Source organism: Tachypleus tridentatus, chromosome 2 (assembly GCF_004210375.1).
Source record: "Tachypleus tridentatus isolate NWPU-2018 chromosome 2, ASM421037v1, whole genome shotgun sequence".
Taxonomy (NCBI): domain Eukaryota; kingdom Metazoa; phylum Arthropoda; class Merostomata; order Xiphosura; family Limulidae; genus Tachypleus; species Tachypleus tridentatus.
Genome location: NC_134826.1, coordinates 120,039,747 through 120,062,878, shown reverse-complemented (window position 1 = coordinate 120,062,878; position 23,132 = coordinate 120,039,747). Strand labels below are relative to the sequence as shown.

Below are 23,132 nucleotides of genomic sequence, written 5' to 3'. Positions count from 1 at the left end.
AATGCGATTGGGGATATACCTATTGAGGTTACACCTCATGCCACTTTGAATTCTTTACGAGTAGATATTATTGAGAGGGATTTGAAGAACATACCTAAATCAGAGATTCTTGCTGGTTTCTCCACCCACAGAGTTTCTGCAGTGAGGCGTATCTCCAGTCGCAAAGTTGGAATTATGATGCTGACCAATGTCATCGTTCTGACATTTACATCATCACGTCCACCTTGCATCATCAAGACAGGTTATCTTAATTGCAGATTATGGCCATACATTCCAAATCCTCTTTGATGTTTCCAGTGTCAGCAGTTTGGTCACTCGAAGACGTTATGTTGTGGTTCCTTGAAGTGTGCTCATTACAGTGGCAAGGACCATGATGCCTATGAATGTGAAATGGACACTCATTGCATCGATTGCAATGACTCTCACCCATCCTACTTTTGTTCTTGTCCTAAATAGTTGGAATAAAAAGAGGTGCAGCGTTTGGAAACGATTCGAAACATTACTTACCCGGAGGCTCGATAGTTGCTACCCACCACTTCATCTAGGACATATGATGCCACACTTTATTCTACTACTACAGTGGGAGTGCAGACAGATCTCTGTGTCTCCAAGAGAATCTTTCTCAAACCCTACAAAAAGTATTTTGACCTCCATGGTTAAAAAGTTGATGAATCAACTTCAATGCCCATCTCTGTCCCTAACATACATTCCAGCAAACCCCAAGATCCACTTCCTTTGATTCTGGGTATGAGCATTTCTTCAGATACATCTTTTTCTCCCACATCAAGATGCAAAAGAATGATTCCTTCAAGTTCTCAGTGGCTGGAATCCTCTTCCAACAGCAAAGAGCTGCCCAATTGACACAGGGCAGGATTCATGTAGATCAATAGACCCCCCTCAAATAAAGAAAACAGACATGGTTGTAAACAGAAGGGTTGTCCACCCAGTTTGCCTACACATAAATAAAAATGGCCACCTTGATACAGTGGAACTGTTGAGGTTTACGTTCTAATGTGGATGACATCAAAACACTGATTGCTTTCTACCATCCTGTATGTCTTTCCTTACAGGAAACATTTCTGAAACCTGCTGGTACAGTCACCTTTAAGCAGTTTTCTTTGTACAGAAAGGACAGGCTGTTTGATGGATGAATGCATGGAGGGGTGGCACTTTTGGTTAATCAGCATGTGCCCACCCTGTCTTTGACACTCTACACACCCTTGGAGGCTGTAGCCATCTGTGTTTCTTTGGGTCATACCATCATTGTTTTTTTTTTTTATCTGTTGCCTGGAGAGACCTTGATGCTCTCATTGAACAGTTGCCGTCTCCCTTTCTACTCCTGAGGGACTTTAATGGACGTCATCCCCTCTGGGGAAGTGCTGATATAGATAGGAGGGGTCGCTCTATAGAGTGTATGCTCTCTTATCACAACCTTCCTCTTTTTAATACTGGTTTTTCTACTTATTTTCATGCACCAAGTCAGTCATTTACTGCTATTGATCTCTTAATTTGCTCCACTTCACTATTCTCTCATTTTTCATGGAGAGTTGACAATAATCCAAGAGGCAGTGATCAATATCCTATAATTTTGAGAGAGACTGGCCATGGTCAATGCCACCTGACCCACATGCTCTGGTGGAAGCTGGACCAAGCAAATTGGTCCCTCTTTCACTGCTTTTGCAGAACTTAATCCTGCCATCAACAGACAAATGTGTGGCAGCAGTGACTGACTGTATTGTACAAGCAGCTGCTCAATGTATTCCTAAATCCTTGACACATTTTCTGCGATATCCTCGTTAATGGTGGAATCCTGCCTGCCATACGGCAAGAAAGGCTCAACTATGGGCCTGGGATACTTTTTATAGGTGTCCCACACTCTTGCAAAGCATCACATTCCAGCAGGCCTGTGCACATGCTCGGTGGATAAGATGCCATAGCCACAAGGAATCTTGGATCAAGTTCATAATCAGCATATCTTCTACCACCAGTTCTAAAGTCATGTGGGACAAGATTTGAAAGGTCAGTGGGCAATATAATTCTGGCCCCTATCGATCTTGCTCTCTGATGGCCAAGAAGTACCTGATATTTGGAGCATTGCCAATACTCTAGGTAAAAGTTTTTGCCAGGTATCTAGCACTTCTGCCTCTTTCCTTTCAAACTGATTGTCTCTATGACTATAATCATCCCTTTACACTGGTGGAGCTCAAACTGGTCTTTCATCGATTGGATCTAATGATGTACACCATGAAATGCTGCTCCATCTGTCTTCTGCTTCTCTTGCTATTGTTCTGATTGTTTTTAGCTGAGTCTGACAGGAGAATGCTTTTTTTTATGCCTGGCACTAGGCTATTGTTTTACCTTTCTCTAAGTCTGGGTAGAATCTCAAGATTCCTCCAAACTACCATCTAATTGCTTTGATGAGCTGTCTCTGTTAAACCTTAGAGAGGATGATTAATGCTTGTCTTGTTTGGTTCCTCGAATCAAACAACCTCCTCTCGCCTACCCAGTGTAGGTTCTGATGACAGCGCTCCACCATGAACCATATGATTCAACTTGAAATGTCAATCAGAGAAGCCTTTTTCAAACAACATCTTGTATCAATATTCCTTGACATTGAAAAGGCTTATGATACAACATGGAGATGTGGCATTTTGCGAAACCTCCATATGTATGGGTTACGTAGCCATTTGTCTACTTTTATTAAAAAATTTTTAATGGACAGGAGATTCCAAGTTTGTGTGGGTTCAACACCTTCCTGTTCTTTTCTACAGGAACTTAGAGTCCCTCAGGGCTGTGTTTTGAGGTTCACACTTTTCAGTATAAAGATTAATGCCATCACTGAACAACTAACTCCCTCTTACTATTGCAAATGGGTTCTATGTCAACGACTTTCACATCTCATGTCAGTCGTCGAACATGAGGTATACTGAGCAGCAGCTACAGACTGCCCTCAGTCATTTACTGAAGTGGACCACAGCAAATGGCTTTTACTTATCTCTCTCTAAAACTGCTTGCATGCACTCTGTGTCAGTGAAGTTGTGCTGCCTGTGGTCCATGAGACAAAGTTCTTGGGGATTATCTTTGACCATGAGCTGACTTTTATACCACACATCAAGCAGCTACAGGTCAAATGTACAAGAGCACTGAACATCCTCCATGTCCTCTCTTCCACCTTGGGGATTGGATCAATGTTCTGTGCTAAAGATATATCGTGCTCTTATTTAATCAAAACTTGGCCTTAAAGATGTTGGACCCAATTCATCATCAAAGATTTTGGCTCTGCACTAGGGCTTTCCATACTTCCCCAGTTCAGAGCTTATACATGGAGTCTTATGAACTTTCTTTGCACCTCCACCATTTGCATCTGTCTTTACTATATGCTTCGAAACTTTGTTCCTTGCCAGAGCATCCCACATGGGGTTGTGTCTTGCTTCATCTGTGGACCATACTTTTCAGAACAGATGATCTGCCATTGCTTCTTTTGGCCTTCATATCCAGGTGCAGTTGGATGAATTGGGTCTGTCCTTGGATAACATTGCTGTATCCACTGGTCAACTCATCCCACCATGGCTTCTTGCAGTCCCCAAATGTGACCTATCTTTAAGTCATATGAGAAAAACAGACACTCCTGATTGGAAATACTGTCTGTTATTTGCTGAACACCTTTCAAACCATCCTTCCATTCCTATTTATACAGATGGTTCAAAATCAGGTGACTCTGTGTGCTCTGCCATGGTTTGTTGTGGTTCAGTGGTTGTGTGCAGAATCCCCTCTACAGCTTCTGTATTCACTGCTGAACTGTACACCATTTCTCATGCCCTGGATTACATAGAAGCTAAGCAGTACTCAAACTGAACTACTTATGCTAACTTGCTTAGTTCTCCACTGGCCTTGGAATTGCTTCACATTAGTTCACATCTTGTTCTTCCCTATTTGAAACTGATGGGCTCATTTCTCTTTAACATCTATTTCTATCCAGTTTTTATGGATATCGGGCTACATTGGTATTCACGGGAATGAGCTTGTCAACACTGCAGCTAAATCTATCTGCTCTGGCACTATCACAGCTGTGTTTATTCCATACATGGACTATGATCCTGTATTCAAGGATCAGCTCTGTGCCAGTTGGCAGTCAACTTGGAGTGAGCAACGTGAAAACAAGCTTTTCCAAATAAAACCAGAAATTGGACTTTGGCCATCCTACTTTCATAAGGATTGGAAAGAAGAAGTTGTTCTTACCAGGCTACATTCATCACAGTTTTTTAACTCATTTTTTTTTTTCTGGAACTGATGCACCAATATGTACTTTGTGTAACACTCAGGTCACAATAAGCCACATTTTACATTCTTACCATTGTTATGACTCTCAACACAGCATCATTTTATACATGTTCTGTCCCACAGTTTGTCCATAACATTAGACAGTGTTATTGGTGATGGTAACACTGTCCACCTTGAGAATGATTTTAGTTTTTTAAAGGCCATCAATCTTCTTAATGCCAACTTGGAGACCTTTTTTCTTCTTTTTTTAGACCTTTTTTAATATGATTCCCTTTAAAGAATCACAGTCCATCTAGTTCAATTTGAAATTAGAAAATGGCCAAAACATCAAATAACTTAAAACTAGGATTGGAAAGGCTAACTTCAGGTGACTAATTCTGCTTTTTGAACTACCTGTTAGTCATCCTGGTGAGTTATTATTAAAATATTGCTACAAGCCTTTTAAAACTTTTATTACCTTAGGTTTTTTGAAAATGGCTATAACCTCAAATAACTGGGAACCAGGACTGGAAAGGCCAACTTCAAGTGACTGACAGTGGTTTTTGTACTTACCTGTTAATCTTCTTGGCAAATTATGATAATTACAGTTATGCTACAGAAAGTCCTTTACAACTTGTATTACTGTAGTTTTTCTCTTAATGCTGTAGACTTGATGTAAATTTTATATTTTAATGTCATTAAGAACTAAAACTTAATCACTGTTTTTTAAGGCTGTGAAACTATAATTTTTGCATCCTGGTATCTTACATGGATACCTCTGTGCTAAGTTTATAGCAGTTAGTATGTCTAACATCAGTAATGTAGCATTCAGCTAACTTGTCTGGATTAATGCACTGATTTTTTTCTGGCTTTATCTGAAAGGTAACATTAATGTTGTTGTATTGCATGTTCTCTGATCAGATGTGTTTAAAATGACTATTGTATATCAGTTTTGGCATTCGGTCTTTCTTGTTTTGAATCTGGTTTTTAATTCCAGAACAAAGATGTGCAATAGGTATATGCACTCATTCCATTGTTGGGAATTGATCCTGGAGTTTGGTGTTATAAGTCTAAAATTTATTACTGACTCACTAGAGGACTTATTAACTGACCTTCTTTGTTAGATATATGTAATATATCTACCTACTCATATGGATACTTACAACAATAACACCTTATTAAATTAATAATAATAAATAATTTGGTTTAAATGAAATGTCCAATATGTTTACAAGTACTATAAGTGATAATCAGATTCCTTCCCATTTGCTTTATATCTAGACCTAATATGTAATATTATGGTTGTAAGAGCTGTGTTTGTGGTTTGTTTGCAATTTATGTAAAATTTGACAGTAACAGTAATGGTGGGTCATCAGTAAATTCATAGACTTGTAATATTAAACATTTGGGAATTGATTCCCCATGATGGCCAGTGCAGATAATTCATTGTGTAATTTTTCTCTCAAGAAAACAACATTGAATATTCACAGGAAATGTTTTATTAAATATCTGGATGAAATTGTTGCTAGACAATAACCACTGCTAATAATTTTAAAATGTGTGTTCAAAGTTAATATTTTGTACATAATACAAACAACAGAAAGGATCTAAAGAAATTGGTAAACCACATTAAAAGAAAACTAATAAAATCTGAGATGTTTTTTTTGCTTTGTAGATGCTGATTTGATTTACTTTTTTAAAGTTAACTTTAAAATGACCTTTGATATGAAGCTCTAAGAAGTATGAAAACTTGTGTAGCTATGATTTTTGTTTTACTACTGTCATATAATAAAATCAAGAATAATTATTCAATAAAACAAAAATTGTCTGCCAACAACTATATCAGCAAATTAAATCCCACATTGGTACACTTTCAATTATAATTGAAATAATTTTATTTGTTTGTAAAATATTTAACTATACACATTCTCTCAGAATTAAAATTTTTGGTTTTAGCAACAAAATTGTTTTAGTAAAAACTGAATATGCAGTGTTTTTTCATAATAATTTTCCACATTTGTAATTGTAATATTGACTTTGCCATCAGTGTATAATTAAATGGATATGTTCTAAATATAATAATTACTTGTATTGTTCTTTCTTTAAAGGAAAAACATACAACTGTGGAGACAATGCAACTGTAACAGAGGATATGATAGATTTTAAAATACCTGTGGACACTACTTGCAAAATAACAATCTCCCCTGAGAATCAAACTTTGTCTATATTGGAAGAAGTTTTAATTTTTTTTGAGAGTGTCTCATTAGGAGAAAATGATCATTTTACACTCCAAGATAACAGTGGCAATGTTTTATTTGGACCTTTTATTGGTCCACAAGGTATGGTGATACTAAAAATTTTGAAATTTGTTTGAAAATGTTTGCATGAAAATTGTATTGAGTTAAAAGTTAATGTATGAGGTAATTGACTACTATATATATACTACCAGAAGATAATTATAGAATATGTTGGGCTCTTTCAGTGAAGAAAGTTAAGATTGGAGCATATAATTTGAAATAATAAGAAAATGTCTCTTTCATTAGAAATAACCTAATTAGAAAAGGCATAATGGTTAGTAAGTTACTGAATGAGAACAAAAATGATGAATTTTTACCCCACAGTAATAATTGAATCTTGGATTTGATAATATTTTTGAATAGTGGTCTCAGAAAGAAGACTGGCAAAAACATGAGGAGTGAATAACTTAACATTTTATTATATTGCAGTTATTTCTTTTGTCATCTCTTGTGGTTAAACTTACACATGGAAAGCACTAAAGTTCATTTACCCTTTCTGCATTGTTGTTTGTGCAATAGTTTAATTTGTCTTTTATTTGCAACACTTGCTTGTTTTATGCTTATGTTGTCTGAAGAGTTGTATTGAAATATCACCAAAAATAATATCAGTTTAAGACCATGCTATTTTAACCACCCCCCTTCCATAACATTCCTAAATTAACATAATGATATAGAAGTTTGTATAAATATACATAAACAGAATTGTATTTTTTCTATTTATTTTTTTTAGGTCTAACATTTACTACAGTTCACATTTGTTTTCACATGTGATGATTTTCAGCCAAAATGAAGATACTTAGTATAATGGTAGATTTTGAAAGAGTAGTTTGTTTTTTAAAAGTAATTTCTGTATGTGAATCTATTCTTTAAACAATAAATTATGCATAGTTATTTAAGTGAATTTCAGTGTGGTTGTATGATGGAGAAAAAGTATGTGTTTTAAAGAACTTGGGATATTTTTCTTTATTTGCCAACTACTTACCTAACAACTGTGCAGTTTATAATAAAATGTTTAGTTTAAAATTAAAATAATATTTTAATCAAAAGTAATTGTGAGAGTATGAGTTGTAACATAGATTGGGTGATAAGAGCTGGTGGGGCTTAAAACTGCATGGTCAACATGCCTTCATACACAGAAGGCTATTTTCTTCTTGAAATTGAGCTAAGCTGCCTTTGATCCCAGTAATCCAAGTCTCATTTCATGAATAATGACATGTTGGAGAGAGTTTAAATTGTATGGTGTTTGTACAAGTGTGTAATAAGAATTTTTGTTTGTTTGTTTGTTATTTTTAGATCCATTTATGGTTTTATCTGGTACTCTGAATCTCAGTATTGTTGTTGTAGCAGGACCTGCTGGTGCTTCAGCAAAAGATATTAGATTGCATTATTCTTCAAAAGGTATGTCTTGATGACACCAGTATTTCTATTATTCAAATAATTTAATTAAGAGACATTTTTTCTTGTGCTTTGGTTAATAGTTACTGTGTGTTTGGTTTGTAAAAAAAAAAAAAGCAGGAACAAAAAAAATATTAAGCCCTTTTATACACACACACACACACACACACACAAAGAATAATGTTTTAAAGTTTATGGGATGAAAAAAAAATCAGTCTAATAACCAAATTGCATGAACTAATTGTTCATATTATGTTGTTTTGCATTTGTTCAACCATTAACAGTGATATTATTCTTGAATTATTTCTAATAAAAATAAAGTATTATACACAAATATATTATAAATCATATTTACATATGCTTCATCTAATAAGAAACATCAGTGGCAGTAGTTAAAAAATGAGAAGTAAAAGCTTTAAGGTTAAATCAATTAAGATTTTCTTGGCTGATAGCAATAGTTGATGGTTTTCAAACCATGTCAGCTGATACAATATTTTAGTATTATTGCAGGTAAGGTACTAAAAATGAATTAAAATTTAATATATTAGGGATTATTTTCTCTTACATTTATGACAAAAATTCACAAATATTATTTACTTGGTGCAGTTAGTGCATAAAATGGATACAAATGATAAATCAAAAGGTTTAAAATATACTTTACATCAATGGTTCAAGAAACACTTAGCAAAATAAACACACACACATTAACTTTTGAACTGTGACTAACTTTCATTATTTTATAGCCGAAACTTTATACATTTAATTATGAGATTTCCCCAATCATTTTGAAGGAGATTAAGGATTGGATATTTGAACCACTTTCTGTTGTGTTTTTCATAAATCCTTTGGTAGTGAACAGGCACTAGAGGATTGGAAGTTGGCTAATGTTACTTCTCTTTCCAAGAGAGGTGCAAAAATTATCCAAATCTTACATCAGTTGTGTGAAAGGTTTTGGAAAGTCTGATAAAAGATGCTTTGCAAAATCATTTAACAAAGTTTTGAATTTTGTTTGATAGTCAACATGGTTTCTCTGAGGAGAAATCTTACTTTACAAATCTTTCAATATTAACTGAAAAGATTACTGCTTATGTAGATATGAGTAAGTGTAGGTATGGTATATATGGATTTTCTGAAAGCATTTAACAATGTGCTACATAAAAGACTTGTAACAAAAATTATCTCTTTAGGAATGGAGATATGTTAACTAATTGATTAAAAGAGTTGCCAAATGGAAGAAAGCAGAGGATTGTTATAAATGAAATTCGGGCAAATTGGAATGATGTCACAAATTAAATACCTCAGTCTTATAACCTGTTGTCTTTTTGATTTACATCAATGACATAGATGAAGAAATAATCAATAAATTACTTAAATTTGCTGATGCTATTAAGGTGTTAGGTGTTGCTAGCTGTGAAGAGGATGCTGCAGCTTTACAAAAAGATTTAGATCATTTATTGAGTTGGGAAAATAAATGGCAGATGGGTTATAATTATAATAAATACATGATAATGCATGTGGGTTATTATAATTTTAATTATAAGTATAATTTGTATGGGAACCTTAATAGTGTTATGAAAGAGAGCAATTATGTTACAGTGATTGATAAGTCTATTTAAGCCATTCAAGCAGCATATTGTTGCTAGTGGTAGAGCAAATAGGATTTTAGGTTGTTTCCACAGAAATACTGAATACAAATTTAAATAGGTAATGATTTAATCTATGCAACTCTATTTAGGCTATATAAGGGATATTGTGTTCAGTCTAACCTCAGGAAGGTCATTGAATTTTCTTTCTATTGAAAAAAGAAGAGTTGAGGTGCTAATTGAGGTGTTTAAGGATGTAAAAAGAATTTATAGTGTCAATGAATTATTTTTCTTTTTTTCCTACTTAATAGTAGAAAAGGTAAGACTAGGGAACACAAATATAAATTTTGGCAAGGTAGGAGTCATCTTGAGCTAAGATGTTTAATTTTTCTAATGGTAATTGGCCTTTGGAATGAGATATTTTCAGATGTGATGGAAGCAGTAAATTTAAGTGAGTTTAAGAAAAAGTTTGATAATTGTATGAATGATAAGAGCTGGCTTTGAGGTGTTTATTTATTTAATAGTTGTAGTTTAGATTAGAGGATGAAACAGTCTAGATGGACCAACAAGTCCCTTGTTGTCTTTAAATATTATGTTTAAATTATTGGTTTCACAGTAAAGATGTCAGCATAAAATTGTTCAGTTTAGTTTACAAAATTCAGTCTAACAGCTTTGCCACATCAGAAAACAAAAGACCACTTTCGATTTCAAAACAATGTGCAAATGTAGGTGGGAGAACCTAGCATAATGACAATGCTTTAGACTGTGTGCTGTGTCAACCACAACCATGGTGATGTGCATATTCTAGACAAAGATATTACAGTAAAAGTAAAGTGTAGTATTATTCACTAACTTTTTAACAAGTTTAACAATACAATGAACAGTGTTCAGAACACCTGAGAACATTAAAATTTATGGGGAATGATACATGGTCATGGTGAGAGTTGTACAAAGAAGATCATTTTGACTATTGTGAGAAAAGTCCAAAATTATACCTATGAACATCACAATACTCTATGTAATAACAAACTAAAATTTTCATGTACTTTATCATCTGTAACATTAAAAAAACGGTCAGCAATTGATAACCTAAGTTTTCCTTACATCAGTACTAGGCCAATAAAATTTTTTACAGTGAGTTAAGAGCTTAAAGAAATATGATACGTGGAAGGTAAGAAGCTTGTGTGCATATAAACTAAAAATATGTAACATTTGTAACATATGTAAAACTAAAGATTTGTTCCATTCTTATTTCAACTTAGTTAAAGTGGCAAATAGGTCTCAACATGAATAGTAAAGTATACAAATTTGCCTGTTAAGAGGTAACATTGTTGGTAATAAGTTTCACAAGGAAGGAATTCTTGGCAATTTTTTGCTGGAAATCTTTTCAAAGTGTAAAAATGATCATACTTGGAATAATTTATTCATCTTGTTTTGATAGTAGTAAAACTAATTTGAAAAAGTTATCTATTTATCTTCAAGGTAGATATTTTTAAGTTCAGTTTCTTTTTAATTTATAATGGTCATATGGTTAGTGGCTAAACTATTTAAGGAAGAATAAAAAGAGTATTTGAATATATATTTATACTCTACCTATATATCTACCACTAAAAGATGGCAGTTTAAACAAATGTTTAATTTTTTTTTTTTTACTTTTCCATTGCGACACTGAAATTTTGAAAATGTATGTTCAACATGAAGGAAACAGCCAAAAATACTATATGATTCTTGTAACTTTTAAGTATTTACAACTCAGGCACTACGTAAACAAATATACTATTTAATTGTAAAGGTACTTCAGTGTTCTTACGTAGCTCGTTTGCAGAGAATTGATGTTATATGAAGTAAAGTTTAAAATGATTCAAGCACAAGAAGGTTGTTAATTGAATGTTTTAATTGTTCACCACACTTTTGAATCATTGAAATGTCATATTTAAAAACCAAAACCTTACTTTTTTGCCAGTATTCAAAACTTGTATTGAGTAAACTAAGAAAGAATTTCAAATGGGGGTATCCATTACTTTTCTAAAATTTTTTTATTCTCATGAGTAAAGAGTATAACCAATTTACAATATACTGAAATTCCAATACAGTACTTACCTCTTCCTATTCATTTATGCTCTCTATATCCAAAGTTTTTCTTTATGCATGGCTTGTGCCATGCATACCCTCTTTTTGGAATTTGCTGTATTCCAACATATTTCATGTGTCATCTCTTAATCAGTTGTAAAATGATATGCTCATGTGATGCATGTGACTCCCTTTACACACGTCTGCCACACCTTCACTTTTCATTTGGCAGCATTTGAGTTCAGATGTGCTTATTTGTGTCTTTGTTGCTACATGTTAAACTTTATTTTCCTCTCAGAGTGGCTAATTTTTAACCTACTTTGATTTATTCCAGTTGATTCGTATTTTTGTTTTATCAGTTGATTCAATTCTCCTTATATCTGCACTTGTATTTGGTGTAAACTTTCTGTGTTGTGAATTCTGAAGTTCACCTTACCACTTCAGGGGTTCTAGGTGTTGTGTGAATGATCCGATGGTGGATTTATTTGCATTTATGCACTGGGAGATCGAACATTACATAATTTAACTTTTATCCTCAGCCTTAATCTCGACTCACACTAATACTTTGAATCTTTGGTTGATAAGGAATTTGTCCATTTTTTCCCATCTCCAAAATTTGCAGATCAATTTTGCAAGTTTGCAACTGTTCCCAGCTTGTGTTGTGTCCTTTACCTAATTCCGTCTTAATGGATGTATATCTCAGGTTTGTAATGTTTTTCCCATATCACTTAAATGTTCTTCACCTCATTTTTACTTATTACATAACCAATCTTCCCTTACATTTTAGTTTTTCCTCTATCCTGATTGTCAGGTTCATGCTGATTATTTAATGTTACATTTACATAAGGGGATTAGCATGCCACACCTCCCTGATGACTTTGGCAGGTCATTTACAGGTGGAATATTGCAAGGAGATTCTTGCTGATTGGCCTATCATGATTCATGTGGCATAAATTCTCTCCTTGTTCTTCAACCATGGGTCTTTGGTCTACTTGCTTGCCAGATATGAGACAGTGTTTATTTCCAGTTGTTTTTGCTTTTATGATACTGTAATGTTCCTCCTCCTCCTCTATTTGAACCATTTCCTCATGTTCAGTGTTACATCTTTCCTGTACCACATAATTCCTTCTCTTAGCTTGTGAATGTTGATGGTTGGATTTGTTTGTCATTGACAGTTCATGTACCCTTCTCCCACTACCTGTCTTTCTTTTGTTGGGTTCATTTCTCCTCTTGCAGACCTCAGCACCACAAGAGGCTTTTCTCTCCTTTTTTCATTCCTCCTCTTTCCCATGCTTACCTTTCACTGGATCTACATAGACTGCTGGCTGTGTCTGCTAAGGACCTTTTATTCTTCTAGATCTCATTTTGCTACCTTTCAGGGTACATGATCCTAACCCTTAACCCTTTACTAGTGGATCCATCTTTTGGTTCAAATGACTTATTATTCCATATCTTCTTCCTCCTAGACTTTTTCTGGTTTTCCTTCCATCCAATCCTACACCTTGCCATTTCCCTTACTTCTCATCTTTGTTATCCAGTGGAGGAGATTCTGTATTCTGACACATGTGGACCATTCCCTGTCTGTTCATCTCCCAGTGTCTCCATCTTATGCTTTCCTCTTTGTTGGATTTCATCTAAGACTTGTGAAGGCTCTTTAAACTTTGTTGCAACTTTACATGGTAAAGTTTATTTTATTTTATTTTTTTTTCAGGAGACCTTATCACACAGATCATACTCTCATTCCTTAACTCTATAAGTCCACGCTGTAAGTTATGTTGACTCATGCTCTGTCCTCCATGGCTCCACATGCTAAATGTCAAGATGGGGTGTTCCACAGAATCATTGGAATGAACCTCATGATAATTGCTTTATCTGTGTGCCCATTCCAGACCATACCGTCCATGTACTACATTGGAAAGTAGAAGGGCATTGTTGTCCATCTCTGCCATGAATAACTGCTTTTCAAAATAGGGTTTGGTGGTCACCAGTTGTACTGTTTCTGGTGATGATGCTCCTCTGAACTCTCCACCACACTGTTACCCTCATTCCTCGAGTGGAGTATTGGAGTCCTTGCCACTTTTAAATTCCAAGCTGTAAGCACGGTTGACCATGGAGTTGCTTTTCTGAATAAGTTCCACAAGAAACAGATTAGTACCATTCATTTGAGTGTATGGCAGTGGTGTTTTGCTGGTGTAAATGCAACATGGCTCCCAAATAAGTTGAGTCATCACCTTACTGAATGATGTGGCTTCCTGATCATATTTACACAACTCGAGTTAAGGTGTCATTTTATGGGTGGGTGTGGCCTCTTGATACTGTTTACACAAACATGGGGGTTGAGCCATTGCCTTAATGGGTGATATGACATTCTAATACACATTACATACACACTACAGTTGAGTTGTCACATCTGCAGTTCACCCATGTGATTTGTGTGATTAGGAGTCCTTACCCTACATTTGTGTGGAAGTCAGTTTCCAAAGTTGAGGTTTTGGATTTGAGTGAACCAATCATCATAAGACTTCACATAAGTTCAGTCTGTCTATCTTCCCCATCTGTTTCTTGGGTTGCAGTGTTAGTGCATGGGATTGTTCCAATTTTGTTCTTGACTATCCCTTGTTCTCTTCTTATGGTTATATTATTGCCTTTGGATGGTGCGAAGCTATGCCACTGTTAGGAAGTTGATGTTCTGCAATAGACATACTTTTGATACCACATACCAATTCCTGGATCATTAAATTGGTGATGATCATCATGACATACCTGGAAATCACTGCATGTGTTAATCCCTGATTATTGGGTTTCAGATGAAAGTAATATGATCCTCATCCCACCTTCAAAATTACTCTTGGGCAAAGAGTATACCTGGGGTAGGAGTAGTACAGTTTCCCTCTTCTGATTTTCAAATCTGTTTCTCTCATTGTCAGAAATATCCTTTGGATACTCTTTTTGGTACTTCTGTCATTCCCTTGCACCAGAAGTGATCACCACATTGTAAGTTATAATTTTCCTATACTGAAAATGTAATTCTGATAAGTGCTTTCTTCCTTTCACACTTCACAGACTTCCTACCCACTTATCTGATGCTCACACCTTCTGCCAAACTTTGAAGTAACGTTCAGAGGAGTGTAGAGGGAGTTGTGCATCATTGAAGTATGTCAGGGTGTCATTGGTTAAGAGATGATACATGACACTTTACATGAAAGGCATAGTAATTCTAACAAGAGAGAATGGCAAGACTTGTGGCATAAGGAAATAAAAAGTTTGTATATAGAAAGCAGCATTAAACAAGAATAGCTCATCTCGTGAGTAAAATCATAACTTCAAAACTATTAATCCTTTATTTGGAATGCTAAAAGTTCTGTGAATTTTTTAACATTTGTATTAAAAAAATGACTTCAACCAAATTAAACTCTTCAAAGGAAAAAAATAGCATGAAGTGAAGAAAATGTCATGTAGTGATACATTTTACTATAATGGGCATAGCTTGTATGGCAGTATCTATGTATGTCATCAAAACTCCTTCACTATCTATTGAATGGCACCACTAACCATTAAATAAATCACATTTTTAACATTCAAGATTCAGACAATTAGAAAACTTGTTGTTAAATACAACAACCTTTTCTTTATAACACAATTTTAAACAAGAGTACTTTCCTTACAACAAGAACACAACTTTCACTAGGGACTGTACATGAGAGTTTAATTATATCTTTATTGATGTAATTTTCAAATGTGATCCTGAGAAACTTGTGTTCTAAATAATGTTTTCATTAAATGGTACCACCTTTAATATATAAAAATATTATAGTTTATGTTGTTAAAACTTGTGAACATTTTGAACTCTTTACATTGAATCATTTTAAAGCAATGAGTTAATTAGGTGTGACTAAATAGCACAATCCAAAAACTTTTCTTTTTTTAAATATTGACTTTTCAATTTTTTTTTCAATGAGGTGTGAATAGTACAGTTAGTAATTACAAACACAAAGAACATTTTGTTAGTTGTTTAAATAATTATGGAGTGTTGATGTCTGTTTTATATTTCTTGTGAATTTTATATTTTTAGTGATTTTTTTTTTCAACAGAATGTTCTTATGACAACCATGATAAACGTACAAGAATTCATTATGGTGAGTTGCAATCGCCAATTTACAGTAAAAGGAAGAAGGAAACAACTTGTCTTTTTAGTTTGAAACCTCAAGATCCTGGAAACGATATACTGCTGATAAAGTTTATGAAGTTCCATCTAAGTGATTCAAAATTAAGTGTTGTTGGAAGTGAACCAAATGATCTTGAGTTAAGTGGTGAGGATTTTTAAATATATTATTCTTTACATAGACATAAGCTATTAAACATACAAGACTGGGATAAAAGGCAGACAATTTTTCTTACAAACACAATTTTTTTAGCCTTCTATCTATGGGACAAGAACTATTACAAATTCATGCATGCTAGTCAGCAAAGCTTGTACTAAAGTAGAAATTGTCATAATATAACATATTATTTAATAGGTGAAAACCTTGGCTTTTCATTGGTTATAGACAATACAGAATTAAATATACAATAAAAGTATTAATAAGTTCTGACACAGAAAGTGTGACAGGTGAGTGAAACAAAAGGAGTCTCTTCTTTTTTCATGGCTCTGTAACCAAACAAGATTGAAGGTTCTGAAAATTATGCTTTGTCTGAGTGATGATGGGCTTGCAGTGATTAGTGTATGTTAAATTTTGAATTTATTGAAGGGGTGGTGAAAAAATTAAGAGAAGAGACAATGTCTGAAGACAAAATGTTGCATTTCTCACACAAGGGGATATTTGGTATTTTCCTTAAAAATTTAAAACTTTTATACTTTTTTATACTATTTCAGGTTCACAACAGTAATTATTTGCTGTGATTGTTTCTCCAGGGTTTGAGAATGAATAACAGGCACTGACCATAAGCTTCTTAGGGTAAAGAGGTGGTTTTAGTATTTCTCCATTGTAAAGCCACTGTCCAGATCATCACAGGTGACAATTCTATGGAGAAACTGGTCATTTTTGTTGCAATTAAGGAGAGAGGAACAAATTTCAACTAGTCTTATTTGATGGTTTTCAGTCAATTCATGAGTTAACCATTTATCAAGCTTTTTCACCTTAACAATTGTTTAAAGATGTCAGAAAAGTGTTGAATAATGAATATTAAGTTTGTGAGCAAGTTCTCTCAAGGTTTGGTGGGTATCTGATTCAGCTAAGGCCTTCAATTCTTCCACATTAATGGCTGTTTGAGGGCGGCTGTTACACACATTTTCAATACTTGTGTCACCATAGAGAAATCTTCTAAACTAATACTGGGCTGTGCTCTCATTAGCTTTGCCATCACCAAATGCATCATTGATATTACGAACTGCTGTCACTGCATTGTGACCAAGTTTGAACTCCCACAAGAAAATTATATCCATAGTGACAAAAATCAATATAAATATGATTTTGTTTCTGAAATAAGAAAAGTAAAGTGAGCTTGAAATGAACCACACAATAATACTATATTATTCTGACAAATTTACAATAATGCTTCTCTTTTATGACTTTCAAATGTGCATTTTAGAACAGAAAGTACATTAAGCATTAGAATAGAATATTTCAAAACTACAATACTTTATCCAGTTTCCTAAGTAAGCCATGAAGAGGTTAAAAACATTCCATTACTATTCATAGCACTAATTCTGATCAACATTGATCAAATAACTTATTGACCAAAAAATGTGTGAAAAAACTGAAAGCAAAATTGTCTTTCTCTCGAGTAAGAGTATGTTCATCAGCCATGTAAAATTTATTAGGAAACAATCTCAAAAGACAGAGAGAAGGGGGTTTTTGGTGGGTTTGACAAATGTATTGTTCCCCAATAGTACAATGTTAAGTCTGTGGATTTATAACATTAAAATTAGGGGTTCAATTCCCCTTAATGGACTCAGCAGATAGTCTAATGTGACTTTGCTATAAGAAAACAAACACACACAAATGAATTGATATCTCAGCAAGCAAAGAAGGTAGTGTATTAAGATTTTAAAGTGTTGCTTGTAATTTGCGTTTTGAATGATTCTTTCTATAGAGTGTCACTCCATTATCAGGTCTTTTGTTGGATTAGTTCCAAGTGGAACATACCAATGATTGATACTTTTATCACTCCTCTTAACTCCAATTTTTTCCTCTTTTGGTCCCTAATATCTCGCATAGCTTCTCTGGCTGTAGAATCTTTCAGTCAGGACTGGTTTTCTCTCTTTCTGTACAACCTCATATCTTTTTCATCTTGGAGTTTTATTACTTTGTCTTCTTGTGTGGGATTTGTCCAATCTCTTGCTTGTTGGTCAAGATTCTCAAATTTCATAGTTCTTCTTTTATTTTGTTTGTATTGCCCTTTACTCTCTTCCTGTCTATTTAAAAGAATAGCATGGTTTTCACCACTTGTCCATCTACCAGACCATCCTCCTGTTGCCCACCTTTCAGCCTTCTTTATCTTATTGTTCAACTGAAGATTATTGGTTTCTAGCATAGTACGCTATTAGGTAACCTTGTCAATTGTTTTTTTTTTACTATGTTTCTTCTTTACCTACCCTATTTTTGCCCCCTTGTTTGGACCATTTCTTATTCACTGCTTCCCCCCTCTGTATATTTCCTTAACTAGACTGAAACTTTGATGTGATTCTAACTGCTCTCAAATAGATCCCATTTGAATCATGGACCACTTACTCATTATACTCTCTCTCTCTAAACACCTATTTCTTTTTTTATTTTGCTTGCAGCTGTTCAGATCTTATCTTTATGCTTTGGATGATTCATATGTTTCTTGCATGTGTCATTCTTGATCTTATTCCTTCACTATTCATTTCTTTCTATGAGTCAAGTGGCTAAGAAGTGAGATCATTCTTTCTCTCCAGTCAATATCACTCCTCCCCCTCAGTGTGGATTCCTGTACATGATGAGGGGACCTCCTAGAGAAGATTCTGTTCTTTCAGTTTACCTCCTCTGGGATCTAACCGTCCACCCATGTATGTGACTTGCGTGGTGACCCATGAAGGGGAGGAGAGGATCCTGGTGGTTGAGGGGTCCAACCCTAACACACCACTTTGGCCTTGAATTCCTGAAGATGGGCAACCTTGGGGTGGCCCCCTGTAGGGTTAATCAACTGGCCCACTTGGACTAGGGTAAACCAAGTACCAGTGTTGGTTGTTCTCAACAGATGTTGTGGACATTGTATCTGATGCTGGTGTTTGGGCTCACAAAACTCTGGCATTGCTGCAGTGTCTTTGTTTGGCACTGTAGTGCATTCTGTCACAGGGCTCCACAGTAAGTGGGGTCAGTGGGCACTGAAATATTCTTTCTTTATTATGGATTCCCCAAATGAAACTTAAATAAAATATTAAAAGCAGTCCATAGATAAATGGCAACATCTTGAAGATTCTGAGCAGCAATCTTCAATATCTGTAACACCTGTACCTCATTTTACATATTACACTCTCTTTCAGACAAACTTTTAGGGCAAATGTTTCCCATTTTTTATTCAGAAGGTAGAAGAAGGTCTTGCTGGTTCTCCTAAGTCAGTTGAAAAGCTTCACTCTGATAACATATTGGTGGAAACATCCACTCCTAAACACAGTGAACTCTTCTTGCATTTGAAGGTGATTGGGAAGATACCCATTGAGGTTACTCCCCATGCTACTTTGAATTTGTCATGAGGAGTCATCATTGAAAGGGATTTGAAGAACATCCCCGAGTCAGAGATTCTCACTGGTTTCTCCATCCAAGGAGTTTCTGCAGTGAGGTGTATCTTCATTCACAAAGATGAAATTATGATACTGATCAATGTCCTCATTTTGACAATTGCATCACTGCTTCCACCTACCACCGTAAAGGTAGGTTATCTTAATTGTAAAGTACAGCCATATATTTCACACACTCTCAGATGTTTCCAATATCAGTGGTTTGGTCACTTAAAGACATCATGTCATGGTTCCTTGATGTGTGCTCATTTCAGACACAAGGACCACTATGCCTATGTGTGTGAAACAGACCCTCATTGCATTAATTGTAATGGCTCTCACCCATCCTGCCTTTGTTCTTGCCCTAAGTGGTTGGAAGAAAAAGAGGAACAGTGTTTAAAAATGATTCAAAACATTACTTACCCTTAGGCTCAAAAGTTACTGTCCACCACTTCACCTTAGACGTATGCTGCTGCACTTCATTCCACTACTACAGTGGGAGTGCAGATAGATCTTTCTGTGCCTCCAAAAGAATCATTGTGAAACCATATTAAAAGTCTTTTGACTTCCATGGTTTAAAAAGTTGATTAATCAATATCAACACCCATCTTTGTCCCTAACATACATTCCAGCAAACCCTAAAATCCCTTTCCTTGGGTACATCTTCGCTCACATTCTCAGTTGCTGGAAACTTCGTCCAACGACAGAGACCTGCCAAATTGACCCAGAGCAAGATCTTTGGAGGTTGATAGACCTCCCTCAAATAAAGACAGTAAATAAAATAGACATGGTTGTAAACAGAAGGGTTCTTCACCCATTTTGCCTACACATAAATAAAAATGACCATCTTGATACAATGGAACTATCTAGGTTTACATTATAATTTGGATGACATCAAAACACTGATTGCTTCCTACCATCCTGAATGTTTTTCATTACAGGAAACATTTCTGAAACCTGCCAATAGAGTTACCTCTCGGCAGTTTTGTTTGTGCAGAAAGGACAGGCTGTGTGATGGACAAGTGCATGGAGGGGTGTCACTGTTGGTTGATCAGCATGTGCCTACCCTGTCTTTGCCACTCGACACACCCATGGAGGTCGTAACCATCTGTATTTTCTTGGGTTGTACCATTATTGTTTGTTCACTCTACCTGTGGCCTGGAGAGACATATGATCAATCAGACCTTGATGCTCTCATTGAACAGTTGTCATCTCCCTTTTTAATCTTGGGGAACCTTAATGGGCATAATCCCCTCTGGGGAGGTGCTAATATTGATGGAAGGGGTCATTTCATTGAGCATATTCTCTCTGATCAGGCTGACTGATGTTGTTTAATAAGTAAATCTCCGTTTCAGAGTTCCCATAATAATTTACTAATTTACTCCTTCCACGGATTTCTTCTTTATGTTAATCAGATAGATTTGTCAACTCATTTAGATCACATATTCCTCTGTGACTCAGGCTGAATCATGTCTCGTGAAATCATCTACCACTTGCCTCACATTCAAGCTTTGCACTTTCAATTACCTAGACTGTTATGTGGACTATACCCAACACCTTTATCTCTCATTACCTCTGTTATCTCACTGTGCATGAAATGGATATGGCCTTTCATAGGTGTTGCCCCTGTAGTATACTACCATTATAGAATTTCACACTTCATGAACTTCACCTTTCAGTTGTCTTCCCTGAAGGGAGTGTATTTAGATTGTTCCAGTGGTTTCAACCCCTATATCATAGCACTGTGACATTCAAACTACTGTGTGCTGACAGGTAAGGATATCATTTCAGAAGTTAACATTTTCCTAACTCGAACTCTGTACATGCTTTTCCTGCTACTGATGCATGTTATTTTTGCTTCATCTAAGAATGAAATTAATTTCAAGTCCAAGTGTTATGGGGATCTTCTGTACATGGAAGATGTTTTGCCCTCTTGGTGGAGGGTTATTGTCACACGACAGTGACATCACACACTAGCTCAGTTCACATTAAAACATGCATTTTAGGTAGGAGATAGCTCAAAGTTAGTGGTATGTACAAAGTCTCAAAGGCAAATGCACCAGAAATAGCTGTTGTGTGAGAAGAGATATCTTACCTTACCTGAAAATGTTAACTTCCAATAACTTAAAAAATAAATAAATAAAAATTTTGTGGAGGAGCAGTTTTTACCATGTGTTTTTCAGAATTCAAACTGTGTTTCTTTTCATTTTGTTGTAAATGGTGGAGACAAAATATAAAACTTATTAAAATTATTTTTGTTCTAGGAACCAGCTTACCATCAGATATCATATCTAAATCTGCTCTGAATATGACTCTTACTCTTAGTTCCTCTCAGCCAGAAGAACAGATTGCCTTCATTTTGGACACTGTTTCTAAAGGTGAGCTTAATGGACAAACCCTGTTTTCTTTATTACGTACACCTCTGTTTAGAAACATTAATCTGTCTTTAGATATGTTGATATTTATCTTCTCCTTTTATGTACATTTGTTGGATGATATTTAAATTACTCAATATTTCATCACATCCCTGGCTAACTGAGCCATTCTTTCTCTACAAGATTTTAACTAAAGAGCTTTTTACTTTCCCAATCTATTGATCAATGAATTGATTTTGTGTTGTAATAATCTGATAGATTTAATATATTTAATGTATACAAAGGGGTGTTTATGATCTATATTAATGATTTAAGTATGAATTCTTAATTAATGCAGCCCTTTCTTCTGTCGTTGATTGTTTTACATTCTGGTCTACACTTCAGAAATTTCTTGTTTTATTTGCATAACTTCTATCATATAAAATGAGTTGCTTTTCTTCAGTAACTTGTAGTAAAACCAAGAGTGTGGGGTAAAATAGGAAGTTGAAGAATACATGTAAATTAACATCTTTCTTTTTCTCCTATGGTGGCTACATATTGTAACACATAACTGCATGTCCACCAGTGGGTCAGTGGTAAGTTTATAGATTTACAGTGCTAAAATCAGGGGTTTAATTCCCCACGCTGTGTGTAAAAAGCAATTAGATAAAGCTATGAGTAACATTAATTAGTGTTATAGAAAATAATCAGTTAATTGAAGTTGGTAAATAACATGAAAGTATTGACAAATCAAAATTAATGCTTTGGGTTATTCAATACATTGAGTAAATGAAGTAATTGTTTCAAGTAATTGAAACAGCACTGGATTTTTTCTAATTTTAATTCTTTAGATTAATTCAATTTAATTCAGCTTTGAGCTGGCATGACTGTTGATTAGGGAAAGTTGCCTCATGAATCGATAGTTTATCCTTCTTGGTATTTGTGTATTTGTTAGGTTTTTGCATCATAGGTTTTTTTTTGCAAGATTTTCATTTTCCTTATTATAAAATTAAACTTATCAGTGATAGATATTAATAAGACATGTGGGAACTACTAATATATTTTTTCAGGGGCAAATATAGCTGGGTACAAAGTTATTGTAAACTTTCTTTTTCAGAAAAACGTTTTCAAAAAAGTTAGGAAAATTTAATAAAATCTGAAACTTGATCTAGAAAAATTCACATATACCCCCTTTCTAGCCAGAGCTCGTATATTTCTAAAAAATCCTGCACTGTACTACAGGTAGTTACTAAACAAATTTAAACACCAGTATAAAGTCACTTAAAAGGGTGTTGGGCCACCACTTGTGGCCATTATGCCCTGGATGCATATGACATAGAATCTACCAGTGTCTGTAATTCTGTAGGATGAATATGATATCACCTTTCTACAAGAAAGTTAATCAACTCACACAAGTTGATGGAAATGGAAA

The 23,132-nt window shown here is 34.8% G+C and overlaps 1 protein-coding gene across 4 annotated transcripts in view; it reads left to right on the top strand.

The window, feature by feature from the left end:
* The window catches only part of LOC143244951 (uncharacterized), a 65,235-nt gene that overhangs the window by 8,651 nt on the left and 33,452 nt on the right, over positions 1–23,132 (top strand). For all 4 annotated transcript variants that reach the window (XM_076490548.1, XM_076490550.1, XM_076490547.1 and 1 more), the window contains 4 exons: positions 6,369–6,599; positions 7,851–7,955; positions 15,697–15,915; positions 21,611–21,724. In XM_076490548.1, the coding sequence (XP_076346663.1) occupies positions 6,369–6,599; positions 7,851–7,955; positions 15,697–15,915; positions 21,611–21,724 (669 nt within the window). The remainder of the gene's footprint in view (positions 1–6,368; positions 6,600–7,850; positions 7,956–15,696; positions 15,916–21,610; positions 21,725–23,132) is intronic.